Consider the following 13,500-nt stretch of genomic DNA (forward strand, 5'->3'; position numbering starts at 1 on the left):
TTCAGGTAAGTTACCTCACAGATTATCGATTAAAAGGCAATAACGATTTCAAGTGCCACACAATACAGTCTATAATCTCTTGGTAATGGCTAATGAACAAAATTGGGACCTCAGGGCTGATCAGAGTCACACTAAACCAAAGCGAAAAAAGAAAAAAGGGCTAAATTACTAAATTCGATTGATTGCGAGCAAACAACCTTATCACGCAATTATTTTCGACGAATGTCAGTCACAAAATACATGAACTCCTGGCGTAAAGAAAACCAAATTTGCTTTAAACGATCATGACTCAAGGGAATGATCAATAGGGCGCTGAAAATGTCGGGCTGTCGTAAACGTGCAAACTAATACTACGTCAAGAGATTAAGAACACACAGTCATTTCTCACGCAATCTCATTTACTTGGATCGTGCTTCACAACACTGGTTCCAAATAGCTCGTTGTCCTAAAGTCAATTACAGTTAAACGCATCACATAACTCACTGTTTCACACTTTTCGTGTATCAAACCATATCACATTCTTGTCACATGCTTATTCATTCTTTGGTTCTCCGGTTAAGGAGCTCGACTCTTCATTTTCCTCGCTTGTGCAACTCCTTCTGATTGGGTACCAGCCCTCCTCTCCTCAGGCACATTCCTTCCACGCGCACAAGCATCTACCCAGAGGTTCAGCAATTCAATGTCCTCAATGTCTTCAATAAACTCGTCAGTATAGAGGTCATTGAGCTTTAGACTCATCACGGTGATGCACTTTTCTAACTCTTTTGAAGAAGCATCCTGAGACTTACATTCGGGTCTTTTGCTGCTACCGATGTCATTGTTGTTGTTATCCAGTTCAACCGCATTGTTTTCGTCTTCCCAGTGCACCCTTTTCTTCCTTTTGTTGCCTAGTCTCTTAGGAGATAGTTTCCTGTCTCTTATGCAGTGCAGTGTCTCCTTGATTTTCCTTATCATAAATTTCCCGAGGTTAAATCTTCCCTTGAAGAACTGTATGGCGGTTTTATGCTCATGAATAAGAATGGCGATGAAGATGTTAAGCCATATCACTTGCAGACACATATTGAAAACGATGAAGAAAAGAGGACCAATGACATCATGACAATCTTGGAGATGTGCAGCCCTATTACCTACTACTACCTGACCGAGAAGAGACTGGAAAGCACTTAAGAGTGAGGAATACTCCTCTAGCTCCCTTCCAAATTGAATGAATCCGAAATGAGCGAAGGCGAATGCAAAGACATAAAATCCTACTGAGCAGTTCACGAGTCCCAGGAAAGACGCCTTCATTACTTCAGACAAACGTTTCACATGACTATTAAATCTAAACAAATACAACAACTTCAAAGTGTTGAAAAACATTAATAAAGCCAAGAATGCTGTCTCCATATCATCGAGTAATACTGCCTTGTCAAAGCTTATAAACTGGAAGACATTTTCATGGAGTTTGGACGATATTACAGAAAGCTCTATTCCTTTGAAAATATGAGAGACTGCAAAGGAAATGGCTGTCAAGATTTGAGCTAGTTCAATCCAGTTCAGAAATCGGCGGAAGTAGTGTTTCGGTTGTTGAATCATCTCTTTGGTTTCTTTAAAGACGAAGTAAACAATAAACAAAATAAACAATATCTGACAAACAAGATGAGCAGCACTATAACCAGCTCCAGTGTTGTACACGTGAAGGGGGTGAATCACGTGATCAGAAGCCACATAACCAGATGGTGAGAACTCCACTGTGATCCGGACTGCACTAAACAGACTGACGCGAGAGTTGAAAACTGTAAATTCGATCAATACAGCGCTTGTATACTTGTCAAACCAGTTCAACCTGTTAAGATCAGAGATGACTTTTGTGGCAGAATTTCTGTCGTAGCCCAGTTCGGCTAAGTAACCACCCTGACTATAAAGAGGATAAAGTTTTCCCCAAAAAGGAAGGCTTTTGGTTTGTTCTGCTGTAGAATAACGCCAGGGCTTGGGGCAGACCTTGTTCAATGTCTCAGCTGAGATATTCTGTGACAAAAGTGGACGCCATCTTGGCTGATATAACTGCGTTTTATCTTCAGCCTCTAGTGAGTATGGCCCAATGCATGATTTGAATAGAAATTTCGTTTCCTTGACGACTTGACATGATTCTGAAAGGTGAAAGTTGGAAGAGTGAAACTTAAAACGGTGCACAGAATTTTTAACCTGCAAAATAAAACTTAGGCTGATAAAGCTACTCAGCCATCTGTTGAAAAAAAGTAAAACTCAGTCAGAACTATGTTCGATAGGTAATTTGGTTTATCAACTAAGTTGAGAATGTAAATCGGCAATTGCAAAGAGTTTTTAAAGTCTTACGTTTCGAGCGTTAGCCCTTAGTGAGAATCTTTCGTTCTGGCGAAGGGCTAACGCACGAAACATCAGCTGTAGAAACTCTATACAGTTATACAGTTATCTATACATACAGTCATACAGTTATTTATGCATTATCAACTCAGTAGATAAACCAAATCCTTTTTGTATAACTCCTCCCCCCACCGACACAACACCACACTTTCTTTAGAAAATTACCCCTTTCATTCACTTATGTTTTGCATTTTTTTCACTTTCTCTTTGAATAGAAATAAATTGATCTAAATGGCTTGATCATTGATACTAACGAAATCAAATCTTTGTTCATGTTTCCTGCCTGTCATATCTGTTGAATAGATGTTTGTATTCGCACCTTTTTTCACCCTTAGCTGTCTGAGGCGGGGCATCCCAACAAGAACTGCATCACCGTCTCCAGTGAACATCGTAGAATTTGAAAATGCCAAGTCCTTCACATCTTGATAAATTCCTTGTAATAAAACTTCTTCTAGCCACTGCCACATGGTCTCGTGAGACGAGATCTAAGAGGGCAATGCGGTGTAAAAGAAAATCAAAATTTAGATAACTGAAAATTAAAGGAAAAGTAATCAAGAGTACATATCAGTTATTAGAAACTCGCAACCCTTCCCAGTGGTCAGGAAATAAATACTGCTTAATGGGAGGGATACAATTTTTACTGTAATCACCATGTAATTAATAATGGTAATTGAACTGAGTGGAGTGCAATTTGGGCTGAAATCATATGCGTGATTTGAAATCACAAGTATGATTTCAGACCAAAATTGCACGACACGAGGTTCAATTATCACTTTATTACATCCATTTTGAAATCGCCCAAATACAGGACTTGGCAATTAATGCAGTACTGAGCCGGTTTTTAAATAAAAAGAGGAACCAGAAATGCTGTTACATTTTATTTTGTATGCAAAACAGAAAGACTTTGACGTCATTTGTCAAAATCTCAGTCAAGCGTAAAATGATGTGATTTAGAGCAAAAAATGGTGCGATTCGTGAATAAATCGCACCAATTAGAGCCAATCAGATTACAGGGACCACCAGTAATGGATATAATTTTACTAAATCCATTTCAAAATGGATGTAATAAAAAATTTAAGCATGCTTCGAACAGCACAATATTGGAATGAAAGGAGCATTTCACATACCTTATTCACCTCTCCAAATGTGTGTTCCAGTGATAATTTCAAAGAATGACTGTACTGACTCCGGCCTCCATAACACATGATCATCAGTATCCAAAGGTATAGGGAATAACAGACAATCGTCTGTATAGCCTTGTACATACGCAGCTCTCGCATTCGATAGAGCCTTGCACGGCGCAATTCTTTCCTGCTCAGGGGCTCTGGTAAGGCAATATTTTTCTCGTTTTCATCTTTCTTTTGGCTGTCAGCAGAGGTAACTTCATCAAAATGCGCGATTGTCCTGGGAGTTTGGTCAAGTTCACCAGCATCTGAATGATAAAAGAATGACAAAAATAAAGCCACAACGACAATCCTTACAGGTTCGGAAACAAATATGTCCACGAACAAGGACATGAAGATGGAGATGAGCCATTCTTCGCTTGTTTCTTTGCCCCATTGTAAACTATAAAGGATAATAAAAGTTGCTGATGCAGCTGAAGAGATGAAACACAAGAACCAGGCGAGGTAAACAAAGAAATACGGTAGGGTCATACTAAGACCTTTTCCGTACCGAAATTGCTCAGTAACCTTGTGGATGCTGAACCTTCCCGCGATCTTGTATCTTTGTTGACGCTGCTCTGGTGTTTCGGTGGTTGCCACATGACTGAAGATTCCTACTATTAAGAAGTTTACGGGCAAAACTACAACGATGCTCTCCAATGCAATAATAAATTGTCGCAGATTTAAGACCAAAGGTCCCAAACTAAGCGTGCGCTTTTGCTGAACCTGTCCGGGGAGAAACTGATAAAACATGGCGCTGGCTAACATTGTGGTAAACAGAAGCGACGTGCAACAAGACAAACGCTGCACGCGAGTGAAGTGTCTACTTGGTGGTCTGGTTGCGACCGAAAACCACAGATGCCCTTCACCGAGTTTTTCAGCCAATCTATTCTGCAAGTATTCCCAGAAATTTTTTCGCCTACCAGAAATCGAATCAGCAGCAAACGTGCGATCTATTAATCCATCGGCCTTCTCAACAGCCAACCACTTGTGACAGATAAAAATTTTAAGCTCCTGACTGGACGAATCATAAATCTTGATTGTATTTAGGTACCAAGAGGGGTTTTCACCAGAGTTGTCATGCCACACGCGCACTCTCCGTAAATGGCCAACATTATCCGGAATCGAGAGGGTGAAAGACGTTAAGCTTCCTCTTGCAAATGGAATGAACGAACCACTCTTTAAATGATAAGGCCGACTAGATCCCTGCTGGCCCTCAAGCACTAGATAAACATTAGCACTGGTACCAGAATCAAACCAAATGCCTGTGGATATTTCAATCTCGTATCGACAACACCAGGGCCCTAAAGATCCCAAAAATGGTTTATCGCCGATCTGCAATGAACGACAAAGTAGACGGGAGACAAAATCAACAGAAAACATTCGTAGAAAAACGTCATCATCTTCTCCTTCGGAATCAAACTGATACCTACCTTTAAAGCATCTTTCTGGTCAGCCTTGCGAACCCATAGTATAAATATTAGGTAAATTCCGAACACACAGCTCACTGTTATTATGACAGCAACGTTTCCAGTCTCTGGATTGCGTTGTAATTCAATGAACACTTTGTCAAAATTGAAGGGGTTTGGTGCCACAAACATTTCACCTCCAAATGCAGTCAAATGGTTGCAATGACAGTGAATCATGTCCATGGTTGTTGTTTCAGCCACCTATTAATCATACACGTCATCGTCAATAAAGACAACACTAAATTGCACATATGAAATTACGTCTGCTCTTGATTTACCAAAAGTGAACGGTTAGATTACATTAACGCTGATAAACAATACTCACTAACCTTACATCCATCATTTGTCCATTTAGACATTGCAGTATTCCAGTAGAGACAGGCAGCTGGTAGCACTTGTATGGTGTAATTTTCATTCCCTCCACGGAATTGAGGATCATTGGGGGACTGCCCTGTGCTAGTTACGTCTGCTGCAGGGGACTCTTTATATTGCACACACGTGCGTTTTGAGCGTCCTTGCCCTGAGCACCGCCTCTTCCTAGCAGAACTCTTTGACTTGACTTGTATTCCAATGAAGTAAATTCCCGTCTTTTTAATAACCTTGCTGTTTACGAACACCTTGTATGGATCACTAGAGCAGTTCACGTAACTGGATGACAGCTGAGCGCAAGATGAGAAGTTAGGGACGGTGTCGTTAATGTCACTGTTATTATAAGAGGGTCGCTTCCCAAACTTAAAAGTCACAAAAAATTCTGTTTTGTTATTTTCAGGACGAATCTTCAGTATCAGTGCCATCCCTAAATTGGTGACGTTTATCCTGTGAAACACAGTGTTACGAGCACCAACGGAGTATGATTGGGAAGTGCCAATTAAGTTGTGATCATTACGCAGTTTGATAATCATCGGCGTTGTAAGTTCTGACATATTCAGATGATACCCAGAGCTGTTCTTCAGCTCAAGGCTGGAAATTCCACTCGTCAGTCTTCCTGCCGAAGGGTGCCATGAGTAAGATACAAAACTCGTGCTCATAATCTGAAATGCAAACGCAATTATAAATTTTAGCCACACTAATCTATCTTCTCCGCCTAAAGTAGACTTCCTTCGATCTTCTCTTGGTAGATGAGACCAGATCAGACACTTTCATGCTTAGAATTAATTGGAAATGGTTGTGAATTAGGGAAAATAGGGCCTGAATAGGCATTCATTTTTACTATAATACTCCAATGAAATAAGAACGTACAGGTAATCATTGTGCTTATTATGTTAATCAAGGAATATAATAAAGAACCGGCTTTTCGTTGATTTTTCCTAAACAAAATCGACCATTACTCCAGTTTGTGCTTGACATTAATTCATAGTCCGTTAAATGCGAAGCAGGCCAAGAAACTGACTGACTGCGACATTCAGCAAACCCGCTAAAGGAAAGTCATTTTTATACCTGGCTATCCACAAACCGTGTACCATTGCCAAACAGGTTTGAATCAGAAGGAAGCGTGAAGCTGTTGCCTTGGTTGGACAAAACAGACCCTGAAATCAAGTTAGGTTCCTCACGGAAAAGGAGCAGAGACACGGAATGGGATGAAAGCTCTGTTGGCATCTCTCCGACTAGGGTTCGGGACAAGATCGTTCTTCCGACATTGTCCAGCGACTTTAAAAGGTCGAGAGCTCGTGTTTTTGACTGCAAAGTAAAATAATGAATCTTAGAGGAAGCTAGACGAAGTTTAGCCTATGCCTGAGGCCAGGTTGGCTAACAAGACTAATTTTCATGAATACCCAAAAAGGAATGTAGTTACAATTTAGGGAGTTATTGAACCTACGGGGTAGCTCTCACTTAACGAATGAGCTTGTGTGTGGACAAAGTTCCACTTATGCTTGTTATGAGCTGATTGCAAAGAACGAGCATATTACTTCAAGATAGCCTTAATCGCTTAACCCCTAAACCCTGGAAAAAAGCGATTGATGACTTTTCCACTTTTTTTAACCCCAGCGGGACCTCGTTGCTCCGAAATATAAAGTGCAAACCATGGTAAGCGTCACACTACTGTACCTCATTCTTCGCTTGTAGCAGCTCGGCTGAAGAGTCTCGCTTTGATCTTGGTTGGACAGCAGGGTCTAGAGAACGAAGGTTTCTTCGTTGGCGGTATAAATTTTCCGAATCTAGTTGATGAGTGTGAAGTGCATCGTACTCTCTAGCACCGTAAGAAGACACCTTGAGCATGCTACCTAGACCAGCGGCAAGACTTCTCGCACCATCCAAAAGCGCCTCGTAACTTTTCCCTGCCAAAGACTCTTCCTTCAAAACTTTAGTCATCGACTGAAGGGCATCTACCGCTGTTATCTGAAAGTTTATCATCATATCAGCGTTCGTTCAGTTGTCACAAAGTATCATACAAGAGAAAACATAAATTGGACTTTATAGGGAAAGATTGACTACAAAGCTCATTAGCCTGTTCCCTAAAACTGGGAAGATTTACAACAATTTCAGCGTTATCAGAAAATTTACCTGTGCTTCCACGGTAACTTCGTTAACAACAGAAACGGCCTCGGCTATAACATTTGATGTCTGCTGTATTCTCTCCACAGTCTCCACTTGAACAGCCGACAATTGTTTTACAATGCTGGATTTCACCTGTAAAAATGACTTTCATGAATGACGCTATTATAAAGAACGGCTTTTCATTCAATTCAATTCATTCAATGACAATAAAAAAAGAAAGGCTTGTCATGATCAGCATTTCACAATTCTGCATAATGATTCTAAATTTTCATTTATTTTTTTTTTGCTCATCTAAACAGAAAATCTCCTCCCGAACAGTGAGTGAGTATTTGGTGTGGTTTGTCTCTTCAAAAAGACTGTGTACTCACTGTCTTTCGCTTTTCTTTGAGCTGATCCTGAGGAATTTTTTCATCAACATCAACTGCCACAATGGCCGCTTTGGCCAGTTGAACAGCCTGTGACACGTCCCCTGACTGAATTAAGTTATTTAACTGACTCTGGTTTCCAGTTGTCAATCGAACAGCGCGGTCCACCAGCTTTTCCGCGTCTATCTGAAGCTGTAGCACCTGGTATTCGATAAGAAGCAAAGCAAAAGAGAATCATAGAATCATCAAAAGAAGTGGGTAGAATTGCACGTTTTTGATGAATTGTGTTTGTATTTTGATGGGAATGGCTGGAAATTACTCGATCATGTACTTTAAGGGATCGCGCACGAAGCCCGCACCACCGCTGTTTCAGAGATGGGCAGGGGCAGTGTCCGCCATGGCGTTTTCCCAAAAAGTGCATCTGTCACAATCTCCCCAACGAAGATGGTGGCCACATATTTCGCAAAAAGATACTGAGCATTGGTCAGCATTTACTCGTAAAACTCAACTACTACTGCAAGACATCATGTTCGTAAAATCGATACGCTATTCTCACCGTCCATCGATAAAACTAAGTAAAGCTTCAAGCTTTCCTTTCTTCAGACTAAAGCGGCTCTAAATAGGCTTTTCTAAATGCTCTCGTTTTATACCTGAACAGGAGTCCTCACTTCAGTAAAGGCTCCGAACATGTCAGCCACTCGTACACGAAAGTCGATTGTAAAGTTGTTTATCTTTATTCCAGCGAGAAGCTTTGTCCTCTTACTGCTTTTCATTCCTTTGTATACAACGTTAGTAAAATCATCATCGGTGAAATAAACGAACGAATACTGTAAGAGACCATCTGGATCCTCCCAGCCACTGCACGCAAAAGTAAAGGTGGTCTCCAGTGTTTTTCCAGACGAAGGAGTAACGTCGCATTTTCCCTCAGTAAGGGAGCCGTAAGTGGCGAACTTGTACTCTGAGTAACCAGGATGTCCTTCGCGCCGTTTAGCAGTCAGCACGAATTTGTAAATCTTATTGGGTTTTAGCACTCCCAGTTTTGTGACGATTCTCGGTGAGGTCAATCGTGTACGGATTTTTTCTTGTAAATCGCTGACCTGAATCCATTTAGACTTATTCGCTGCATCTACCTCGAAGAGAGTCCAATGATAAGAAAGGCCCCTTACGCAGTCAGCCTTCTCACAAAGTAGTTCAAGCGCTAAACGACGAGAAGGATTCACTCTAAAGTCACAGTTATCTTCACACCTAAGACACAAAACAACAAAAACGAATAAAAATACCTTGTAATTTTGAAACCTTTTTCTAAAAGCAATCGTCGCCGTCAATCAACTTTGGAATACGTATGTGCTTTTAACACACTGTCCATGATTTCGGGCCACCATGTTTTTCTGTCTTTGCGGTCAATTCAAGTCTTCATTTGAGTGGGATAAAACACACTCTTCTGCGGGCAGGAAAAGGCATCAGTTACACTCGTTAAATCTAACGCGTTACAATTGCTAGCAAACATTTCCTGTCAAAAAAATGCAGAACACTTTTAAAAGGTTGTGATCATTTTTTGACATTTCTTTTTCACAGGAACAATAGATTTCTTCCACGCAACAACAATTCGAGTTTTATGTACCTGCAGCTCAGACAGTGTCAAAAACGAGTTCCGTCCCTCCCGTGTCTAATTTGTAAATTGCTAATATTATATTAATGTTCATTTTTCTGTAAAAGTATACAAAATCTCAAGGCCACCGTAAATAATCGAAAAATAAGATTTTGTTACTCTCCTGTCTTTTTTGTATTCTATCATCGTACCTTATCTCTACCTCTGGAGGATCACTTGGAGAAATAATCACTTCCTGTGTGAAATACGCTCTTTTCGGATGCTTGTCGACCACAACCGTGATGAAATACGAACTGTTCTCTGTCATATAACCACTTTCGATCCTAACAATGGAATCGTTACCGCCTATTTTCCCCGCTCCAGTTCCGTAACATCCTCCACGGTCGGAACTGGCTTCTGAAGGACTAGGCAGGGCCACAGGCATTTCAAGTAAATCATCAGAAAATTTCTGTGAAGTATCTCTGCATACCCATGTAAATCGAAGACCTAAAACAAAACGTAACGGAGAAGGGTCAAGTCAGTTCGCATTAATCTTCAACCAAATCTCTTGTTCGATGAGATGGGATTGGTCGCAGAGTGCGCAGACGTCTATGGGTCTGTTTGTAGAGTCTTGGTTGCCTGAGACAGCTCTCCCCTAGGTTACTCTCTCTTTCACTTTTCGATTAATGCTTTGGAAAATTCCGTTTGATGGCAAAGAATAAACAGCATCAAACTAGCAAATGGAATCGAGAGAGAAGGACTCGACGGAGAAAAAGAAGGAAATTTATGCCCGATCATCGACTACAAATTGCTTATTGACAAAACAATGTTCTGCACTATCATCTGTGGGGGCTGAATTAATTATGAGCGTGAAGTTTAAACCGGATAAGAAGGCTACTGCCTCGGTCGAGCCTTAGTCCTCGGTCAGAGAAAAGTGGTCAACTTACCATGAGGAGGCTGAAAGGCATCGGGGTCACGTGACAAGGAAGCATTGAACACCAAAGTTTTATTAAAACCCCTTTCCACTTTCGTTCCTCCAGCTATGTGCGCAACTAATGGACTTTCAACTACCCGGATGTAGCCCTCACTGAACCCAAACACTTGCGTTCCCGCCATTATAACGGTCAGCCGCACCAGGTAGATACCCACTCGTAGCTTGCTTCGTTTTATGAGAAATTCCGAAGATCCACTGTATCTTGAAAGAGCCGGTTCTTTACGTGATTTCCAATGCAGATCGTACACTTCCCAGTTAAATATTGTCTCGTACGAAAGCTCACAATCAAGACTGACTTCTGAAGAAATAACAAGCTCATTGGCCTGACGCACAGTCAAGAAGGAAGTTACATTTGCTGACAAACTTGGAAGTTTTACAGTCGGACTTCGACATGAACGCCCTGAGGATTAAACATTGAAAAATCTAAGATTCTAGCGCTTTAAAGAAACAATAACCTCGGCGATGCTGAATTCAGAATCGGAAGTTGTTAGTACAGCGTGTCCTTACCAGCAACATACGTATCGCAGAATCTTCCGACAAACTGTTTTTGGCAGATGCAAGGCTTGCTCGCATTAATGTAGGATTCAGACGTCAGTATACATGTCCCTCCATTTGAGCAAAAGACTTCTTTACATGGGTCAACTAAAAAAATTAAAGAATGCTGAAGATTAGGATGGTGGAAGGAAACAAAACTATAGATATATTAAATAAGATAAATATGTCAATCAATGAATTCATAAACAAAGGGGCGCTAACTTCATCTGTCTTATATGAGAAAGCCTCCCAACCCCTCTGGCTTTTATCACTACTCCTCCCCTCAGCATATCAATATGAGTCGACTGGAAACAACCATGCTTTTGAAAGTTTAGACCATTGAGCGAGAGTTGATCTTTGGTCTTAATAAAGCTTTACTTACACATTTTTGTTCTCACTTCGATTGACCAGGAGAAATTTCCAGAACCAACACTTGTGAAAGCAGCCACTCGGATTGAGTACAAAGTGTCAAAGTCCAATCCAGAGAGAACAGCAGTATTCTCGGAATAAATTGATTCATCAGCCACGGACACAGAATTCCCGGAATCTTTTACACCGTATACTAGCCTGTATCCTTTGATCACACCATTCTCATATCCCTCAGGGACTGGTTTCCATTCCACGACGATGAACCAAGAGTCGCTACAAATCAAACTTAAATTCCTCGGCGGTGCACTGGGCACTAGAGAAATTGATGTAATGCAAGTGGATGTTACCAATGATTTTCCTAGATCTGCACAGATATATCTATTTTTTGCTTTGTGATATGAAATTAAACTCACCGCTTTCCAGAGTTCTTGCTATCACAGCTTCACTTTTCGGTCCCTCCCCTGCCTCATTCACCGCCGAAACACGAATGACGTACAGCGTGTAAACATGAAGGTCAGTAATGTTGTACTCGACTGGATTAAACGCAAAATATGAAGCGACGTAGTTATTCGGCTGAGTAGCCAGACTAACATAAATCTTGTGCATGTGGATCTTTCCATGGCGGTATTCTGGAGGAACAGCGGTCCAGGAAACATGCAAACTTTTAGAACTCTCTGCAGTCACCAAGACTTGACTAGGTGTGACAGAGGGAACTGGAAAATAGAAGCAGATACTGCTGCGGACCTTCTTTCAAGTTCACTTTCATACACGACAATAAAAGAGAATAGGCTGAGAAATGTAAAAAAACTTGAGGAAGCAGTAGAAAAATAAAAGATAATTGCTACGAAGCTATATTCAGGAGCAATTTACATACAAGTTTCTTTCCTTTCTCCAACGTGTAATGTCTTATGTGCGAGTGTACAAAATAAGGTAAATTAGGAGCTGACACCAAAAAATATGGTAAGAAAGCACCGACTGAGAGTCTCCCGATTACCAATCGATCACTGATCTCTGCATCATCTTTGGACGATTGTTTAATATAAACCTTCTTACCTTCTGCGCCTGTTCGTCCTTTTGCCGTGTTTGCAGGTCCTATTCCTCCAGAGCTCACCGCTGATACATTAATGATATACATGGTATAAACAGTCTGGTTGGTCAGTGTTGTGATATTTGTCGTGTAGTTCACACTCAGAGAAATAATGTCATTCTCTGAATCAATTGGGTAGTAAGTGATTTTGTAACCAATTGGTTTTCCTTGAAAATCTTCCTTTAGCAAGTGACGCCATTTTACTACCAGACTTGTTGGACTGTAGTTGTAGGCGATGACTGGGTAAGGACCTCTAAAGGGGACTGGGAGAGATTGAAAATTCAAATTCACGGTCTCAAAACTTTAAACAGTCTAAAGTAGATTCTCTCACTCTTATAGACTAGAAACGGAGTTATCTTAAATATTAGTAAACTCGAAACCCTAGATGTTTATAGATATCAGACCTTTCCCTTACTCATTCTTTTTTTCAAATAAAAAAACACCTAATTGAAGTATCATCGACGCTAAAATACCTTCTGCGTCTGTTCGGGCCTTTACCATGTTTGCAGGTCCTATTCCTCCAGAGCTCACTGCTGACACATTAATGACATACATGGTGTAAACAGTCAGGTTGGTCAACGTTTGTGTATTCGTTGTGCAGTTTAAGCTTACTACAGTAAGCTCACTCTCCAGATTAAGCGGGTAAAAACCTATATTGTAACCAATGGGTTGTCCTTGAAATTGCTTTTCCGCCAAGTGACTCCATTTTACAATTAGACTTGTAGAGCTGGAGTTTTGTGCAGTTACTATATCAGGAGCTCTGGATGGGGCTAAACGAAAAAGCAATAAGATTGGAAATTTATTTTAGCCCTTAGAAAATGTTTACAAAAGCCAAATCCTAACTGGCTATCTATGTTCTATACGGATATATCGTTAGGCGATGTACAGCACTCCCGTTCATGGATATATACACATAGGTAAATATCCTCTGATTGACATAAAATGTTGCGTATGTTAGCATGTTTTTAACAAGATATATCGCGTATGATGCACGATCCTCGCAGTAGATAGCGCTATTTATGCAATAGCGAAAATCAGACCTGAAAATAATAT

The 13,500-nt window shown here is 40.7% G+C and overlaps 1 protein-coding gene across 1 annotated transcript in view; it reads right to left on the reverse strand.

The window, feature by feature from the left end:
* Positions 1–380: 380 nt before the first annotated feature.
* LOC148732552 (polycystin family receptor for egg jelly-like) overlaps positions 381–13,500 on the reverse strand; it is a 28,188-nt gene continuing 15,068 nt past the window's right edge. Inside the window, exons 8-24 of the mRNA XM_088757857.1 lie at positions 12,921–13,217; positions 12,414–12,710; positions 11,774–12,073; positions 11,374–11,673; positions 10,965–11,099; positions 10,411–10,857; positions 9,676–9,970; positions 8,526–9,120; positions 7,879–8,076; positions 7,517–7,642; positions 7,061–7,351; positions 6,452–6,691; positions 5,344–6,045; positions 4,979–5,215; positions 3,510–4,880; positions 2,702–2,867; positions 381–2,129 (exon numbers count right to left, since the gene is read on the reverse strand). Of these exons, the coding sequence (XP_088613983.1) occupies positions 556–2,129; positions 2,702–2,867; positions 3,510–4,880; positions 4,979–5,215; positions 5,344–6,045; positions 6,452–6,691; positions 7,061–7,351; positions 7,517–7,642; positions 7,879–8,076; positions 8,526–9,120; positions 9,676–9,970; positions 10,411–10,857; positions 10,965–11,099; positions 11,374–11,673; positions 11,774–12,073; positions 12,414–12,710; positions 12,921–13,217 (7,571 nt within the window). The 3' untranslated portion in view covers positions 381–555. The remainder of the gene's footprint in view (positions 2,130–2,701; positions 2,868–3,509; positions 4,881–4,978; positions 5,216–5,343; positions 6,046–6,451; positions 6,692–7,060; positions 7,352–7,516; positions 7,643–7,878; positions 8,077–8,525; positions 9,121–9,675; positions 9,971–10,410; positions 10,858–10,964; positions 11,100–11,373; positions 11,674–11,773; positions 12,074–12,413; positions 12,711–12,920; positions 13,218–13,500) is intronic.

This window comes from Stylophora pistillata, chromosome 4 (assembly GCF_964205215.1).
Source record: "Stylophora pistillata chromosome 4, jaStyPist1.2, whole genome shotgun sequence".
Classification (NCBI taxonomy): domain Eukaryota; kingdom Metazoa; phylum Cnidaria; class Anthozoa; order Scleractinia; family Pocilloporidae; genus Stylophora; species Stylophora pistillata.